This window comes from Tubulanus polymorphus, chromosome 5 (genome assembly GCF_964204645.1).
Source record: "Tubulanus polymorphus chromosome 5, tnTubPoly1.2, whole genome shotgun sequence".
Taxonomy (NCBI): Eukaryota; Metazoa; Nemertea; class Palaeonemertea; order Tubulaniformes; family Tubulanidae; genus Tubulanus; species Tubulanus polymorphus.
This window is the reverse complement of record NC_134029.1, coordinates 4,122,978-4,142,677: the sequence shown is the minus strand read 5'-3', so window position 1 is coordinate 4,142,677 and position 19,700 is coordinate 4,122,978. Positions and strand designations below refer to the sequence as shown.

At 36.3% G+C, this 19,700-nt stretch overlaps 3 protein-coding genes across 3 annotated transcripts; 2 read left to right on the top strand and 1 right to left on the bottom strand.

Annotated features, from left to right (window-relative positions):
* Window positions 1–5: 5 nt before the first annotated feature.
* LOC141905734 (histone PARylation factor 1-like) lies at window positions 6–3,065 on the bottom strand. The gene is made up of 7 exons (XM_074794730.1): window positions 2,961–3,065; window positions 2,452–2,794; window positions 1,931–2,104; window positions 1,656–1,839; window positions 1,316–1,414; window positions 836–1,062; window positions 6–694 (listed from the first exon to the last, which is right to left on the bottom strand). The coding sequence occupies exons 1-7, from the start codon at window positions 3,063–3,065 to the stop codon at window positions 363–365; spliced, it is 1,464 nt and encodes a 487-aa protein (XP_074650831.1). The 3' UTR covers window positions 6–362.
* A 1,133-nt stretch (window positions 3,066–4,198) lies between these two features.
* Window positions 4,199–10,881, top strand: LOC141906017 (uncharacterized). Its single transcript, XM_074795160.1, has 23 exons — window positions 4,199–4,417; window positions 5,290–5,393; window positions 5,507–5,625; window positions 5,701–5,757; window positions 5,975–6,048; window positions 6,248–6,350; window positions 6,464–6,532; window positions 6,620–6,711; window positions 6,800–6,873; window positions 6,961–7,043; window positions 7,196–7,332; window positions 7,452–7,532; window positions 7,608–7,668; window positions 7,832–7,946; window positions 8,034–8,113; window positions 8,268–8,414; window positions 8,674–8,749; window positions 8,858–9,039; window positions 9,330–9,554; window positions 9,833–9,892; window positions 10,042–10,095; window positions 10,184–10,273; window positions 10,537–10,881. The coding sequence occupies exons 2-23, from the start codon at window positions 5,306–5,308 to the stop codon at window positions 10,747–10,749; spliced, it is 2,280 nt and encodes a 759-aa protein (XP_074651261.1). The 5' UTR covers window positions 4,199–4,417; window positions 5,290–5,305; the 3' UTR covers window positions 10,750–10,881.
* A 361-nt stretch (window positions 10,882–11,242) lies between these two features.
* On the top strand, window positions 11,243–19,359 carry LOC141905273 (arrestin domain-containing protein 3-like). The gene is made up of 9 exons (XM_074794099.1): window positions 11,243–11,604; window positions 12,224–12,296; window positions 12,459–12,606; window positions 12,686–12,788; window positions 13,509–13,649; window positions 14,138–14,253; window positions 14,640–14,844; window positions 15,196–15,353; window positions 16,803–19,359. Exons 1-9 carry the CDS (start codon window positions 11,346–11,348, stop codon window positions 16,860–16,862), a joined length of 1,263 nt encoding a protein of 420 aa, XP_074650200.1. The 5' UTR covers window positions 11,243–11,345; the 3' UTR covers window positions 16,863–19,359.
* The last annotated feature ends 341 nt before the right edge of the window (window positions 19,360–19,700 follow it).

Below are 19,700 nucleotides of genomic sequence, written 5' to 3'. Positions count from 1 at the left end.
TCAGTTTTATCATGAAATATTCAACTTTATTTCTATATGTGGAGTATTAATAGGTTACACATGTACATTCACTTACATACCTGCTGTTCTATGCTAACCCCAAGATGTTGTGCAATTCAAAGCAGTTTTTCGATGAGTACATCGTTGTAGGTTAATGAGAACAGCTACATGTAATTAATGATTAATTACGTGTAGTATTCCTGAGAGTACTGATTGACATCGATTAAAATTGCAAAAAGTTTGAAAAAGGATCGAGTATTCTGGCAGGGCACAATTCCCTCCTGCAATTTACTGAGACTGCGTTGAAAAGCTGATAATCAGTGTGATGACTTCAAAAGAACTGCATACATAATGTTTTCCAACTAGCACTGAATTGGGCGAAATCCACTCGTGGAAATCTGACTCAGTTCGGCCGTTTTACGACGATTTTTCAAATGTTCCACGATTATCTGTTCGTATTCAGTTCGTCCAGTCAGTCTATATCCGATCGGTAACAACATCTTTATGAACGAGTGCAACTCCGAGCCTCCGTACGAGAATAAATCCAATCCTAACTCCAACCCTTCTCCGTAATCGCATTCGTCGTTAGCGAATTGTACTAGAGTCACGATTTCCTGAAGTTCGTCGAGGCTCTTGTTTCGTTCGGCCTCAGATTTGCTGTCATTGATTTTCTTGAACAATTTCTTCAGATCACCTGAAAAAAGTATCAAATTCACATAGAAAAAATGTTTGTTTCAAGAAATATCTTGCAGAATGGAATTAAAAACTTCGAAAATTTCCGAGATCCTTGTTCGAAATCTAGACCCTATTAAACTTTTCACAACACTGAACAAACCTGGAGTTTCAGGGACGGGTCTATAACCGACATCATTTTCATCAACGGGTACGACGAGCCCGGCTCCGTGGAATGTCTTGCAAACAACTCGTTTATTGCGTTCTTTCATACTTTGAGTTTTAAGATCAAGATTATAATTGTGTTCAGCGGCGAAGTCTTTTACTTGCTGCAGAAGTTTTTCGACCTCTTTAGATTTTGTATGTTTGTTTTGTTCAGTTAAATGCCACCTATAAGATTGAAACATAAACCAATTTTCAAGATGTTTAAATTGAAGTTATTGAAAAAATATCAGGACTCTTTGTCACTGATTCAATGTTCAAAGGCGCATTAAAGTAATCCAGTAAAAAGGTTAGTATTTGGAATTCTTTCGAACTTGTCCAAATTGGGTATAGGAGATTCGGGAGGTGGTTATGTCTCAACTACCTGTCTGTACATGAGGTCAGAGAGGTTTCCCCTCATGATAAAATCCAACTAACTTACGCAATAGCCGCGAAAATATTTTCCCCTCGAGGTGTTATGATACAATCCTTAGCTGCAGAGTTACTGGCTACGAATGCTGGCATTTCCTTAGGATCATCTCTGAAAAAAAAACTCCACTTGAATTTCTATGAACCCACACAATAGAACTTCCAGATATATTTCCCTGACCCTTGTACAAAAATTCCCTGATAAATTATAAGATATTGTTTGTGACGCCCTGATGAGAGAAAGATCAATCTGGAATTCCCCGATCTATAAGAACACTGAATAGAAAGTTGTAATATAGAGTTGAAATACCGGGGTACCGTTCAATTTCATGTTTTAAATTGGAACTAATTACCTGAAATATCCGATATGAAACATCGATTGATCATCACCTTTGAGAACAGTAAGGAATTCCGGTGGATCGTAGTAATAACGCCAGTGAATTAAATATTTACGATTTTCTATACACGGTTTGCATTTACCAGCGAGCACATCATATGGGCCGACCAGTTTCAACCCTCCTGAGTTGGCAAATGCACCTATCAAATCAACAGCAACTACTCTTAATAAATTGAACCATATTTATACACTTCACATATTTCTCATAATCCTGATCTGGTTGATGCTTACTTTCTGGCTTCAATGGTTTAACCTTCTTACATAGAGTCCATAAGTCATAGAAATCTGCAGGCATTTCAACGAGGAATTTTTCTTTGATGCTTTGTTTAGGATCCATCTCTGTCTGAGCGGCATCTTGTAAAGTACCGGTACTAGTGGTTTCATCAGTACACTCAGTTTTATCATCTAAAATAAAACGAATCATATTACAAGCCCAATTCCTACTCTGATTTTCAAACTATTCTTTATCTTTCGAAACTAAAAAAGATTGTGAACTAGTTAGTTACCTAATCGTTGGTGGTAAGCTTTTTATAATCGGATGGGCTTATTATTATGACCAACATTATTATCATGTGGTTTGTGAAAATATCCGATCGTGAAACTAAACCACAGACAGGTTACTGACTAATTGTGAACCAGATAGCTGATAGGTATTCCAAATGTATTCAGGAGTTCTAAGTACCCCAATTTTAAGATTGGAATTTAAAAACTCCTATTTATCTGATTTAAGATTGTCAAATAAACTTTACTACCTTTAACAAGTGGTTCATTCTTGTCCTGATTATCACTATCTGCAGGTCTAATGTAACCACTTGAGTTCCCATGGCTTGCGGTGACTTCACTTTTTGAGGAAGCTTCTTCGACTGCTGTAACAGCTTCATCATCATCTTTTTCTTCTTTTGCAGTTGTTTTACATACGTCTGGTTTCTTAATGAAATCCTCAATTGTAGTGTTTTTCTGAGCCTGCTGGCCTCCAGTTGAAGTCGGTGGCGATACTTTTTGGAAGAAATCATCAATTTTCGTTTTCTTTTTAACAGGACTCTCTGTGGTCTCGGTACTTTTTCTTTTCTGCATCTTTGGTTGTTTTTCTTGTTCCTAGAAATTGAATTAGGTTAATTAACCCGCAGTCCAGCCAAGTCCCTGTGCATTATTTAGGGTTACCTTCGGTGAAAGTACTCTTGGGCAGTTCGTTCAAAGCCATACACAATTTATTAGATGGACAAAACGAAGTAAAAACCATCAAAACGCAAACAAAATATACCTGTTGTAATTTTTGTGCGTGTTTGAACTGTGATAAATGTGCAGCGTTCGTTCTGTAGCATTTTTCACCGTATTTACATACGGGACGATCATCTTTGTCAGCCATAATGGTGAACACCACAATACGGTTCGTGGATTTAATTTTGGCTCGCGAGCCCGCGTCTTGCGCTGCCCCTCCCCGTATCCCTAAATCATCCTGAGGGTGAAAAAAACTTGAAAGTTAACTTCGACATGGAAAACATGAATTTCGAAATGACTAATGGAGACCTGAAGGTCTTGTCGTGGCTCTTCTAGTGTCTAGTCCCGGGTTGGAAAACATTATGTAATCTAACGTAATCTTTTTTTGTATATAATTGTTATTTGAAGTGAAAATGAATTCATATTCATATTCATATTCTCAACCGCCGGATCTTACCCCTTAAACTATTGTTGATCTTATCCCCTTGAACTATTGTTGTACGAAAAAAAGACTATTTGAAACTAGTCATGTAGCGTTAGTGACGACGTTTGTGGCCTCACATGAGAATCTTGAAGGAGGAATGCACCGCATTTTGGCGTACCCGGCGTGCGAGTAAATCGTACTCTTGGGGTGTTGCTGTTCGTGGAAAGAACCTCCATCTCATTCCCGTAATTTATAAATGTTTTTAGAATAATTTCTCTTTAACTCTCAACTTATTGCGGCTTTTCCTTCTCGATCGTGTCCTCGTTCATTTTATGTCCATTTTATGCAAGTCGCCTAGTGACACGATTGATACGACACGACCTTTGGTTTGGGAAATGACACTAGAATTCGACTCAAAAGCTTTATCTAATAGTTATTTCATGTATCATTGATCGGTGATCCAGTTTGGCGAAAACATTATTCGATTTGTGTAATCCTAGTTAAGTCAAAAGTAATAACGATAGATTGATATTTCGACTTTGTCAGCAATAAAACTAATATCATATCTATAAATTCGCTGAACAAATAACGGGATTATAACATTCAAACAGTTTTTGCGTATAATTCTGTCAGACTATTGAAAAGAACTTATTTCAGTACTGGTTTTGTGTCATTCATAGTCGACAAGTGGATTAAACAATTCAGTCGCATTCGGTCCTCGTTTACAGTGGACGCGACGACTATCTTAATATATATGCATATATAATGTTTCAATGATTCGCTTTTTGTCACTGACAACTTAATAGGAAAACAATTCAATCGTTACATTCTTTCTAGTGCTGTACGGGTAAAGACAGTACCTCGGCGGATTGAGAACATTTATGCCAGCGTAAGGTGGATTTAATCAACGCTAAAAACATCAAAATACCTGTGATTTGGAATCGTTTATTTGAAACTTGTCGCCGGCTTCAAAATTTCCGACGGTGTATGTGGCGTTTTGATTCGGTTGTTTTGGATATAAATGGCTAAATGTTTTGGAGTAAATAGATACTAAATCAAGATATAACCGAAGGACGGTGAGTTTTAAACGAACTGCATGATCCATCTGGTAAAGATTGATCATTAGATTTATTTTTGGACTTCAATCATGGAACTACCCTTTGAATTCAAATTGAAAAATGGAACTGACATTTAAATGAATACATGTAATAGACCATGTACCTGTCAATGATTTAGTGTTCGTTTGACAGTATATTAGTAACATTAATCATCAGAGAGTCTAGGACATACATTCATACTTTTTGAAAAAAATAATATAAAAAATAATCAAAAATCAAATGAGACAACGCGTGTAGTATAACTTTCTCATATTTTCAATTGTTTCTACACTAAGTTTCATTAATATTATCGATGCGATTGTAAAGTAAAATAACGTGGTATCGTATTGAATCGTGTTTAACCATCTGAATCAAAAGAAAAAGGGTAATTTCTGTAGCTGTAGAATAGATTTAATCAGGTCATTTAGCATTTATCCGATCAGTGTTCCGATCATCAACCGACAGTAAAACGCTAAGCTACCGTATTATGGCAATCGAACGTGAATTTCGAAGCTCATTTCTTTAATTGCTCATAATTCTGTAATATAAATGTCACTGTTCGTGGTTAGAGTTAAAGGTTTGATATGTACATATTAATTGAGATTATAAACCTGAACCAGAACGGTCACCTATAGAGATTCCCACCACGCATATCAATAGATTATCCTCCTATATTGTGTGATAAACCCCTGCGGATAGTTTTTCAATCAACGAATATGTTCGTGGAAAAATCCCATATCAGGAACATATTCAGAAATGATTAAGGGGATCACAATAACTCCAAAAATGCACAACAACACGGGTCATTTGAACAGTGCCTTGATTTTTCGTTATGGTGATATTGATTCCAGAGATAGGAGAAATATTATGACTTCGCACACAGTTCAAAAATGGAGGAAACTGGAGCAAGACCAAAAACGAAGAAACGACGAACTACTCCGCAGGGATGGGCCAGGTATACAGATAATTTGTATTTCTAGTGAAAAAGAAGACATCACATTTTTCGTGGCACTTCGTCAATTTCTCGAAATCTTTCCCAGTTAATCACGACCCGTGATCCTATTTCAGAAAATTACAAGTCGGTTATCAAAAGCCGTATATCCGAAGTTGAAATGATGACCAATCCTCCTCCTAGACCTCCGCTCATTTATGAATTGGTTGACGACACATCGAAAGCCAGAATAGAAGTTAGTAGTTAACTTCAATGATATTTGTGGCTCTGATAGATCGTAGTTTATCATTCTGTCTCCAATTTCCTTCAGAAAATTGATAATTGGGATATGGAGGATTTCATTAGAGCTCGGAGAATGAAATGGAAGGTACGAAATGGAAAATGTCGCGTGCAGAAATTACGCGAATAAAAGAATAACATCCTCATGGTCTCAGGGCCAGTTTATAATCACATGAATAACTAAATAACTTGATAAAGAAAACTTGAACAAGATTTGATTTAGCAATTCGATAATTTCAAAAATTTATAGGCCTCACAGTAGGTTTTGATTAAACTTTTATACGCATTACATTTCGTCCACGTAGAACCGGTCAGATCAGTTTCGATACGCCGCAAAAATGGTGACAATCATTTCGCAAACATGCAAGAAATGGCAACAGTAAGTTTACAGGAAAATTATTCAAACATGATTCTTTTATTCTTCTAACGATAACAGGATATCACGTTTTAATTGGTAAAATGGCTTACTAAGACTGCTTTGTACGAGTAGAGCCAAATGAAATACTTCAAAATATTTCAACAAACCTAACTTGTCTTTATGAATTCTTACAATATATTCCTTAGAATATGTTTTACAGATTTATTTCTATGTCACGCGACAAACCTTTAACTCAGTATCGTCGAGGTGCGGCCGCGACTAATCCAAAAAGTGCCGGAAGTGAGATGAATGAAAGATGTAGCGTAAGCGTTGGCCGCGTTTCAGAGCTGTGTCCTTTAGGAAAATTCTTAATTCGTCAGAGCTGCGGCCTTTCTATGTATCAAATACAATTTGCTTTAATTCATCTCATTAACAGATCGGTTGGGAAGTTCAGTCATATTTGTGTATACCCCCTCGACAGCGCTCGAGAAAACAATTGAAAAAGGTCAGTTAAAAGAAAAATTTTGCACAAAATAGAAAATAAGTCGTTGTTAGAATTTCCAAAAGACTTGAATATCTATTCTATTTGTAGATTGATTGGATCTTGAGGGCAACGAAGGCGTTTGTCCAACTATTTCCGGATGAAATGCTCAGCGAATCGGCCAAATATGTTGGCTACAACAGGTAACTGTGTTAACAAAAACTTCTGATATTTTGCGTTCGTCTCTTCCCAAAGATATTTGATATTTCATGCGAATTATATTCGATATAGATTTGAAGATGGTCGTTTAATCGCGAAACAAGGACGGAAACCGGACTGGTTTTATTACGTTCTATCGGGAAAAAGTACGTGTCATTGATCGAATGGCGATATATTAAAAGGATAGTTTTTTTGCGACCATTGATGGGTATTCTGCGTATATTATTTTTCAGTCGTACAATTTCGTCAGTATAAACTGTCATCGGGGGCTGTAAATCGTAATATGGGTAACTTAACCAAAGGCATGTCAACTGATGTACGTATGTATAGAATTACATCATAAACGTATTCGAGTATTATTTCTACCTACACCTTTTTTTATGTCGGTTTCCATTGCCGCGTGTCACGTTCATTGATAATTCATGTGCCCGAAGCATAATTCTTCATTCAAATCAAAATTAATTACAGGTTGACGAATTAGTAACGGGTACATTACGGGAATGTGCGATGCTCGCTAAAGGACACGTGGAAGTTCTCGTGTTGCATAGATCTGCATTTTTACACTTACAACACACGTCAGACGAGCTTCCGTTAGATTTTGTCAAGTAAGCCTGTCACCTAGTCGTCTTGACTAACCTTGGAGTAATCATTTAAAAAGATTACTCCAAGGACTAACTTACGTATCTCTGAGAAAGTCGTCTTTATTTTCGTATATCTATTTCAGAAAATTAGATATATTTCGGGATTTCCCGGTCGATGCAATACTGTCTCAACAAGATGAAGCCATACGTTACGATTATTACGGGTGAGATTTAATCCTGCACTTCGCTCGCCGGTAGTGACTGAGTATTTCATTTCTCTTTCCATTAATTCATTGCAGTCCTGGAAAAGTGGTGGCAAAAGACACGAACAGAACGCCCTGGTTGCACATAATAAAAACAGTTAGTCGAAAACCGTGTTTGTTTTCACTATATTCAACTCATTAAAAATATTGATAATTTTGTACCACTTTACGACGTTAGGGCCTACCCCAGGTTTAGCTATCAAACAATTCGTGAGTACAGCCAGATCTTACAGTTTAGTGCTATATATGTTTTACTTTAGGGTAATGTTAAGGTTGTCAGAAAACAATCAGTCGTTGACACGAAAAATGAATTCAAAGTGGTCAAACAGAGTAAAGATGACCTCGGCCTTTTTAAACCTCCCAGCCATGCGAAAGGTAAACTTTCACTGTATTTAACGATATTCGTCTCAATATTTCTTAAAGGATTGAACAAAAGCATTATAAGTGGTCATTCAATTTCAGCTATGTTGGGCGTGAGTTACCAGCAAAGAATGTTCAAAGAGGGTCTGAAAATCGAAGCTGAATTGGCTCATCTTCCACAGGTAAGTCAATCGGCTTGAATTGACAATCTAATATGTTTTATAGGTTTAACTCAATGATTTGAAATTATAACTTAAGTTTGTTCAATTAACGATGTGCTAATAAAACGTGTTGAAGTTTTTTTTTCGTAACCATGTTAACCCGAACAATTTGCAGGTTGCTCCTCGACTCCGGACGTCGACGAAATCTGCGCGGTCATTGGTCGTAACGCCCAATAAACAACATAGAACTATCATTCACAAAGAACCATCTGATAAACAAAAACAATCGCCTGAGTCTATTCAAGAAGAATATCTCAAACGGGTTTGTCGCCTAGGAAACCTGGGACTTATATGAATTATATGTATGAGATATAGAAAATGTGCTATTCAAGGGATTTGTAATCGTATACAGCTTCACCAATATACCGCAATATTTGTTATATTGTATCATATCTTAATCTTTGTCAAAGCTATTGATTTTTACTGATGTTCTTAAAATGTTATATAAAACCCAAAGGGGGCTTAGAATTTAGGATTCAGACTCCTTGTCATAGATTCTAAATATTCGACGCAATTTTCAGATCGCCAACCGAAACGTGATGAGTCAGACCATTTCTGAACAAAATGACGAGGAAAATCAAAATGAAAGAGTTACAGGTATTTCGAAACCATATGCGATATGGATATCACATATTTCTAATCTGAGGATTTTCTTCGAGTTTATGAATATATTCTGAATACGTAACTGAATCTTTTTTTTTACAGAGACGCGCTCTTCAAGTAAATCCCGATCTACTGCATCATCTCCCAGTAAATCGGCGCTGAAAAGCCGTAACAGTAGCGGCAGTGGTAGTCGAGGTTCAGCTCAGAAAAAATCTATGAGTTTCGATAAAGATCTCAATCCGTTTTCAACCTCGTATTCTCCTCCACCAAGAAAACGACCTCTGGTAATTAAAAAAAACCCGTTTTCTGTATGTTTTCTCTAGTCTTCTCTCAAGTCGTTTCTAAATTTCCAACACTTTGCGTTGTAAACTGTACTGATGATAAATGGGCGAAAAATGGAAATATCTTCAACCGAAAAATAGCTATATAGAATCATGATGTAATCTGAAAATATTTTGGAATATTTCAAGATCTTTCTCGCCAATTTGGTAGTAAGAGTCAATTTTATCGCTCCATGTGGGAATATAGATTTTTTGACATGATTTCTGTTACAAATTGTTCTTATACATGATAGATAAAGAGAAGAGAAACGAAAGGAATCGAAGCGTTTTTACCGCCTGTTATCAACGTACCGAAACGTGACAGCGATGACGAAACAGACGACGAACATCATCCATTCTTCATCACGAGAGAGAAGACGCAGACGTCAATGTTGAAAATAGGTTCGGGCAAACGGAAAGAGACGAGTTACAGAGATACGATAGTGCTGTTAGACGTACTGAAGTCGGGAGGAATGTTTGTAAGTATAGGCAACGAGGGAGAAGATAGGAGATATTTGATTCGCACCGCTTAAAAATATTCCACAGTGGCTTATTTTACACGCAAGGCTAAAGCGGCCGTAATTCACGTTAAAAACCTTCGCTAGATACAATTTGACTGCCGAATTTGAATTATGCCCGCATTACTAGAATATAAATTGCTTATTTTACCACTCAGAACAGATACGGAGTAGTTTTCATTACAGAAAATCTTTAAATTTCACTGGCTTTTTATCCCACACGCTTATACCACACACAGGGCTTGGAGGATATTTACAAGTGCTTAGAGCAAGAGCATAAGAAAGAAGCTATGGAATTAGTAAGTGAAGTAAAGTAGTTCAGTTCGCTCTCCCAATTTAATTTTCTCCGTTGTCATTTCGCAGAATTCATTTTTTTGTTACTAAACGATCATTTCTCAGGAAAGTGAACAACCACTCTGTTTACCCTGAAATCTACTTCCGATTGCAGGGACTTGAACACCTACAGCAACCGATGACTTCCGAAGAACCCGGGTTTAGTTTGGTACGAAAATTAGCTACATGTATCTCACTTTGATACGGATTTCTCATCTATATCCCTGATTTTTAATATGAAACAATTTCGTATGTAGATTAGCGACGGAGCCGAAATAATAAGAATAAGCAAACGATTCTTCCTTCAGCGCGCAAACAACAACACGATGCTAAAGGTGGACACATTGGTAAGTCCAATTAGGATCAACCCACTTAGAATCAAGGCCTACAATTTCTATTAAACCTTTGAAAAATCTTTTCAATTTTTAAATAGGAATTCCCTTGTTTTTTATTTGATTGGTAGATTTCGTTTGATTTGTTTTGATTTGGTGTCCCTTAAAACCAACCACACCTGCTCAACCAAGGGGTTCATGATATACATTAATGATACACAGATGTGGTAGAAGTGGATGAATCGATTATGAATTTGTTTAATTTCGTTCGATTTCAGATCAAGAAATATATGAATGAACGAGAAGCGCAGGACACTTTACACGATGATGAAATCTGGAATAAATATAAATCTGCACTCATGGATAAAACGATCTCGACCATCGTAAAAAGAAATTCGCCGAAACACAAATACCTAAAGAAATCTCACAAAAATAATATCAGCAGTTTTCCTGGCAGAGAAAAAACTGTTTTCACGTTCAAAACGTTGTAAAAATGGTGTGTTTGTTATCGAAACAGACTTAAAGAGTGTTTAAGTGTTCTTTTTTATTGAAGTGAACTTGTTGCACGGTGGTACACGATTTATCTCTAGGCATCCGATTGTAGACAATCACAATAAGCAAATACTGGAATTTGTTTGAAAATAAATATAAGTCCTTATTAAAATGTTTCGACGAATTTTGTTTTGAATTCCGTCGGTCTTCTCCCTACGGCTAACCGGCCTCGGCCCGCTGGAAAAATCGTAAGTGCATGAATGACTAGATCAACTCGACACAAAGTATCCTTTGTCCTAATCAGCCAAGGATGCGAAATATTAGCCTTATAATGAATGCAAGCACCATATGCAGGTGCATACCATTTGAATGTCCGTGAATGTATCAGCCGTGCAGTTGTGCCATGTACACGGGATTCGAACCTAAAATTTGACAGTTCAATCAGATTTCCAGCTGTGGCAGTCGAGCTTTCTTCGCATCCGGTGTCAACAAAATAATGGAGGCTGAATTTGGCAAAATTAACCACAGCGAAAATCAGTGCAAAATGAAGCATTTACGACACGACACGCACCTCATAGACCGATAATATGTTAGTATGGGTAAATTCACATGTTTTGAGATTGTACTTAATGACAATAAGACGGTTTTCCACCCTGGGGAACGGGTGACAGGACTATGCGTTTTAGAACTGAAGGGCAGTATGAAGATGCGAGCCCTGCGCGTATTCATGCGTGGCGTAGCTAAAGTTCACTGGACTGAATCCCGCAGCACTGGAACCCGACTCGGTTCCTATACCGAACATTACAACGCCGAAGTCGAATACTTTTATAAACGTCAGGTGCTATTTGGAGGAGGTAAGCTTTCATCGAGTAATTTATGACGAATAGTCAAAAAAGGGAAAATATCCTAAAATTAAATTTGCTAATTTTCAATGATAATCTTGCTGTTTTTCAATGTAGATCATACTGTGTTAATTGTTTTATAGTTATGTGTTGTCAGCCTCATAGAAAAATTTCCTTAGTCTTTCTGTGGCAAAGTTAAGAATGTGCAATGCATAATGTTTTATGTCTTAGCGGAAAATTTTGCGAAAATATCTAAAGAAGACTTTATTAGGTATAGCGATATGGATGAGAAAACGTATTGATAAATGATAATCAATTGTTATATGAAAGAGTTTTTTTACGTAAACATGAAAAAAGTAAACATTTTTAGGTGATTACAAAGATTAAAATTTTCTATGTATTCACTTGTACATGAAAAAATTAGAAGACGAAATTTATTTATCAAGAGGAAGAAACAAAATGTGACATTCCAAACACTTTCTAGAGCCCATCATCAGTGTCAATTTGGTGTTTTCAACATCTTAAATTTGTATAAATTGGGTTTTAATCTTATTATCTAGTGTGGCTATTCTATTATTCATCGATTATCTTAAGAAATAATGGAAATTTCTTATATGTTTTTTTGTTGTAGAATCCTCTGTTGTGAGAGAAACATTAAGTGAAGGTCGACATGAGTTCAACTTCACTTTTGAGTTACCGATGGGGTAAGTGTACGTCGTTATAGATTTTCGTTTGCGAACATCTGTTACAGCTGGAAACATTCTGATGAATGCCAGTATAGGCCTATTAGAGAATGAATATCTAAATTTACAAAAGATGAAATTAATTTTTCGCGTTAAATTTGTACTGTAATTTAATCATTTCAGCGGAATCTCTACGTCGTTTGAGGGCAAGCACGGCAGTATACGATACTGGTTAAAAGCGGAAATTGACAAACCGTGGTCTTTCAATCATAAAACGAAGAAAGCTTTCACAGTTATTAGTCCGATCGATATTAATAAACCTGAGTATCAGGTATGAAACGCCCACTCTGAAAGCCTATTTAGACTACAACGAGCTATTTAAATTACAGTAGTTCTTTTTTTTCTCATAGATTCCCGTGGAGAATAGTGTTGAAAAGACGTTATGTTGTTGGCTATGTACATCAGGTCCTATTTCAATCAGCGCTCGGACGGACAGACGAGGATATTGTCCAGGTAAGGTCACTCTTTTCTCAACAATACCTTGAAAAGTTCTTGATGAAAATTGGGTAACAGCACATGAGCTATCGAAGCTTTCAAATGGCGCCACTAAGACAATAGATGTACTCGATTAAAATGAGTTCACTTTCAATTAAGTTTGATCACATAATTTTCATGTGTCATCACGCAGAATTTGAGAAATCATCATTAGATTTTAATTGAGTTTAAGAAGAAATCCAGTGTTGATGTTGTACTGTACAGCCACACCTGGCAAATCCTGATGTAATTTTGCTTACCACAGTAGCATTGCCGGTTCCCTACTTAGGGGAAGAATTCAAACTATTTAAAACTTGTTTTAAGCGATTTTTAGCTCCGCTGTGACGGGTTAGGGGGTGAGCTGTTGTCGTCCATTCGTTCGTTCGTGCATCTGTCAACTTTTTCTTCAAATCGCTACTAGTCCTACAGTTTTAATCAGATCAATTCCAAATTTGGTACGAATGTTCTAAATCTATGGACCAATACCTACAAAGTACAGAGCCCTTTTTGGATTTGGCCAAAAGGGGGCACCCCTAGGTATGCAACTTCTATTTCTTCAAATCACACAGCGAAGCTATAAAAGCCGATAGGCTCCTTGTTATTTGAAAAGCCTCTTCGGGATATCTTGTTCTTTCGATTACTACTTTGTGAATGAAACTGTATATGTTATTCAGGAACTTATTTGTTTCCTTTTTGAAGGTGAATCGATAGCAATTTCTGCCGATTTTGAGAATCACTCGTCGCGAACAATCATCCCTTACGCCACGCTACATCAAACGCAAACGTTCTTCGCGAATGGAAAATCACGAGTCAGAGGAACAAAATTCACAGTTTTAACAGGTACGTTGTTTCGCTTCAGGCAATTGGATGTTTACTCTAAACAAATTCATAATTGGTACTTACATTGATCTCTTCAGGGCTCGTTAATCTAGGGTCCCTACAAGTTGATTCCTTAAAAACTCCTTCTAAACAGAAAATGCATTTTAAAGGTGCTTGAAGCTCATAATTTGAGTAAAATGCCTGAAACTCCTCTAAAACTCCTTCAGTTTTTAGAAATAGGCAATTGAAATGTTTGTAGTTGTACAGACTACGCCTAAATAGGTACAGTTGGCAACAGGACACCGAGTTAAGGTGTAAGCACTGAATTAATGGTTTTACCGGGATGAACAGTACCAATTCAGGAGGAGTCTATTGTTATTGTGATATGAAAGCGATGCAGAAGCTTTCTCAAAATTTGAAATTTTCTATTTATGAAACTCCTTATAACCAGGAATGACTGATCTGTAGGGATCCTGTAATGACGATGCGAATTTGATATTTTTGTCTAGGTTTACCTGTTTCACCGGGAAGTCGAGCTACGTGGGACGCTCAGTTACTCAAAATTCCCGCTGTTTCTCCGTCTGTTATGAATTGTTGTGTGATAAAAGTTGAATACTATGTCAAGGTAACGTGGGTCTAGATAATATCAAAATTTACATCGATTCAAAAAAAAATTTCTTATTGGGTAGGCCTAACTATTCATTATTACAACAGTATTTCTAGCTTTAATGTTTTTCGTATCTTAGTGACTTGAAATGCAAGGAAAATATATAGACATCTTAAAATTGAATAGAAAAGTTTTGTAATTTCTTAATGAACTGCTTCTCAAGAAATTGGAAATTACATTGATTCAAAAGAGAATTCTAAGTACACTAGTATTGTTGGCCCTGGACTAGTGTCATAAAGCGTAATTGATTATATTTGTTCCAAGTACTGTGAGAAAAGTTAGATAGCATTTAATTGTGATATTCTGATATTTTTGAAAATAAACCGCTTGATATATATTTTCAGGTTGCCTTGCATATACCGGGTGCATATAATCTGTCACTTCATCTACCGATAGTAATTGGAACTGTACCTTTCCGTCGTGTAAATCCACATCTCTTATCTGACCCAATGGTGCTACGTGACACGAACGTGTCGTATTTCGGCAATCAACTCATGCCTGCCCCTCCACCGTACAGGGAAACTCCTACACCTCCGCCCCCGTTTGACGGTATGTTCATATATCCTTTACCGAAAAATTTTCTGAAGGCTATGAAAAACTTAAATTGATAATGTTAGAAGATATGCTTACGGAGAGCCTCAAATATTTTTCAATACTTTTGAAAATCTAACTCACGTACCATAAACCAAAATTGGTCTCACAGGGTAGCCACTGACCTGGACAACTCAGGAAATCAGAAAAATCTAGAAAAAAATTTGGAAAACTCAGGGAATTTGACAAATGATACACAGTACAGGGGTTTTTAAAGCAATGGAAAGTGGCCACCCTGTCTGATGGGTTAAGGGTTGAGATCGATGATCCTGGTGAAGATGATAAAATGTTTCATCGTTGTTCTAACAGATCCGCCGACGTACGCGGAAAGCATATGTGGAGCAGTGAATATAAACGATGATGAAGACGACGAGGATGGATTAGGAACGATGGGTGAAATCACGTTTACACCGATGTATACGTACGTGTACGATTATAGATATCGACCTCCGCCAGCTTATAGCGAGGTGAGTTGCTTCGATCCATCCTTACTGTCGGTCGGATTTAACGGTTCAGTTTCTTCGCTCGCCATCCTTATTAATATTAAACGCAGTTAATCGTGATATTCTTCGACTAATTTTCTGAAATAGTTTCAAGTTGAGCAGCAGCAACTTGATTGACTGGAATTATATCAAAGTGCTTAAACTCTATATATCTTACAATGATTAACGCATAATTTGGAATTCCGCGATTTATTGAAAAATCTTATAGTTTACAAGGCAGGTGCCTTTGATTCTAAAATCCTTTCATTATCTAAATCATTCACACATTGTCTACCAATAGTAATCGCAACTGTATCTTTCGCATCTTTTCATTCTTAACTCATTAAACTCGCTCAAAATTCGTTGAATTTCTTGTCTACATATAGGTTTATGTAACAACCTGAATTGCCAACAGTTTTCTGGGAAAGGTATCGTTATTTTCACTTTCGAGTCAAACTGGTCAAAGTCTCTATTCACATCTATTATATACATATTATGTATGTAACTATACGTAACAATTTTTTTTCTCGAATACCTAAATTTCAGTTGGGACGAATTAACTCTCTTCGTGCTAGGCATTTTATAGCTTTGATTAAAGGGGGCTGGTTGGTGATACGTTCATTTTACCTTACACACCAATTCACCTGCGGCATATTTGAAATAGTGCCCAGGCCACTGTTGCACTGACTGAAAATATGCTTAAGATCGGGGCCAGTTATTCAAAAGTTGGTTTAACTTAACCTGTGGATGATTGAATCTCGGTATTAGCCAACTTATGTACAACTGGCCCCGGTGTAAGAACATTTTCAATCTATGCGATGTAGCCCCTATGACTGACTTCATCAATTGAGTTAACCACTGGGTTTGATTACCGGTGATTGTCTAGCTATTTAGAGATTTGATTCACTGTTCCTTGTATGATCGAAAGATTTCACACAATTTCATCAACTTTCTTAGTGGAGTTTTGGTAATATTGATATGAAAACTTTTTAAAATCTGCTTTCAAGAATCTATCCACTATCGGTTTTTTGACAGCTTTCTTTGTCATTTTTTTTTCCTTCAACAACTCGATTTTGTATTCGACTTGAAAAACATGAACTATCAGTAGAGAATAACTTACTTAATTGAAATTAGATTGCATAGCAAATCGCTATAGGACTAATGCACTTCGTCCACTTCGTAGGACTATTAACACACACAGTTGCCAACTCAGTAGCATAATTTTTTAAAGATAACCATGAACGAAGTGCTAGATTAATGCTTTCAAATCAAAGGAAAATAACCACAATATGCGTGTACTATATGTGTAACGCATTGGTATATGTATATGTCATAGCCGTTATTAAGAAGTACATATTCTTGAATATAGTTAATTCTGCACTCAATAGTTGGAAACGCGTGCTTATGTTTAGTTTTGTTTTGATATTTTTTCAGATCGATCCTCATCCATTGGGCCGCGACGCTTACGCCTTGTCGATGGGTAGCCAGTTATGACGTCTACCGTCTTCACACATCTGACGAGCCTAGCTGCATTTAGTTCAGAATTTAGTACGAACTGTTTAGTTGTACTGAATGACGACGATGACGACCGAGACGCAATATCGAGCCGTATTTTTTTCCGTGGCACGAAACGTATATCGTTCGAGTTGTCGTTGTACGATCGTTCGTGTGTATGGCGGGAAAAACCGGCGTAAAATCGTGCACATACGTTCACTGGTGGTTTATATAAAGAAATGCATGGCTGTGTGGAGTGTTGTCTGTTAAAAAACAAAACATAATACCCACTATATTCTTAATCGGAAATCAACTTACTTAATCGTATAACAATAGTAGATCATTGGTACATGTGAGAAGAGTATATGCATGTGCTTGCGCTTTATAGTTCACTGTAAACATGGTTTATCAGCCGTTGAAATATATTTTTCGTGTTTTAGTACATTTACAGGAAAACGTTTAAGACAATAATGATACGCACTTTGGATATGCGCTGTAATGTTCTAATAGTATGCATGATATATGTTATTTTTGTATTTGTGATATATTCATATCAGCGAACATCGTGTACATGCACATTCGATACTGAACATGTTACTGGTACATATTATTATGTGCATTCGTTGTGTACATGTTTGTATTGTTGATGTACATCGTGTACCCGGTAATAAAATATTGGGCATTGAAGATTTTTGTTGTGCATTTTGACTTGAACAACATGTGCATGTTTTCATTGTGTGCATGTACAAGTTGTTTCACTTTCATATGATACCTTCTTCAATCAAAACTCCCTATTCGAACATTAGGCATCCGAGATCTCCAATATGTCTGAATCCACTCGTAAAGCGAGACCAGGAATCTTTGGAGGTTGATCTCCATGTCTTTCTCGGTCTCCCTTAGCAGCGACGTTTACACCAGGCCATGGTATATTTGATGTGATTCATGATCGTATTGAACATGTTGTTTATACGTGTTCACGCGCACTATATTCACACATTGTCTGACATTTCACATGTTTATATTCGGATTCAATCTACTGACTCAAAACCAAAAACTGGCAATGACGATACTTTATGTACGCACAAATAGGTAGCAACAGATTGTTTTTTACACAGGAGTTAGCGATAATTTTGTAAGACCTTTTGTAATGCCTTTAAGAGAGATTAATAAGCTTACTGATAAGTGACAGGGAGTTAGATCTGATACCGTAGTTTATTCACTCATATACATGTAGTGGTTTAGTATGTCGAGTAGATAAGCATTCGTTAAATGTAGTTGGAGTCAGTTTCTTATTTATCACTGATTTCGCTGTGAAGTTGATTTGCTGATTAGTGTCCCGAGTTCTTCGCTGACTTCATGGAAGTTTCAATGTTGAATGAGGAGATGATTTGGGCGTCTAGATGATATAAGTGTCTGTTTTATTGTAAAAATATGAGTTAACCGTATTCTGAGTTAAGGCAAGACTTATGATAGTATATTTCGATGGATAAATGTGGAAAGTTGTTAGGAGGGAGGTGATAGAACTAGTTGTAGAACACAACGTACATACCGTATATGATTGTGAATCTTGAGAAATGTTCCACTATGTGTGAAACATATTGTACGACAGAACTGTTTAACTGTTGTCAAGTGTTGCCATCTTGAAAATATGTATGATACAAATAAAAATACGTCGTATAAAGATTTGTATTTTGATATATTGATGGAATTTGCTCATCAAAATGTATAGAAAAACCATATTAATTGTTTTTGTTATGACATGTATTTATGTGCTATGCCAAAATGTAGATTGTTCAACTTATACTCAAGTCTCACAGAGTTATGTATATGTATTATGATGTATAGCATGAAGGTTATCATGAATAGACAACTTGCGTGTGATGTCTTCAGAATATAAATCTTGGTCAGTTTGTCTCGCAAATGGATCAGAGGTTAGATAATCTGTGGCATCAGCGCCTGTTAATCTCATGGAGTAATTATCCTGCATAAATTACTCTTAAGGATAGGTTTTTGAGGTTGGTCAATCACGTGTGAAAATGTGATACTCCGTGACTGGAACATGTTTTGTGTTACCCTGAACCCCTGTAACCAGGCACCATATTGCTACCTTTCATATTAATTTTCAAACATATGTTGTAATTAACGCTACCCTGGTCAGGTTTTCTGGGACCATAAATTATATAAAACGTTGGTTGAATAGTGATATTTTCATTTCCAGATTTATGCCCGTATTTACTGGGCTTCAGCTTCATAGTTGAATTAACCTTTTGTGTTTGAAATGAAAATGTTTATTAGGCATCTGAACCATTTTTTGCACATTCCTGGTTAGAAATCGGAAAGTAATGGTTACAATTGAGTAATATAGAACCGGGAAAAATGTATCTATTTGATTCCAGCTCGAACTCAAAGTTGTAGATTTCACTGTTGATACCTTCTGAAGACTAGTGTAAATTAGCTTTGCGCTGGTATTTACTCTATTCAAAGTCGAGGTGCTTGCAAAGAATCAAATTGTTCATACCGTATTATATATATATATATATATATAGATTATATATTGTTTATATATTGATAATAACGATAGTAATAATAATCGATATTAATACTGGTAATATTGATAATAATGATAGAATGTATGATATTGTAACTTGATTGGTCAATATGATTAGATACATACACACAATAGTAACTATTTATTTATGTATACATATTATATGTATGTGTCGATGTATCTCTAACCCAACTATTAGATAAACTATGGTAATGTGCAATAATATTACGAATCTAAACGAAAAAAAATTATTAATATAGTAGAAACATATCTATTTTTTCAAGCCGATG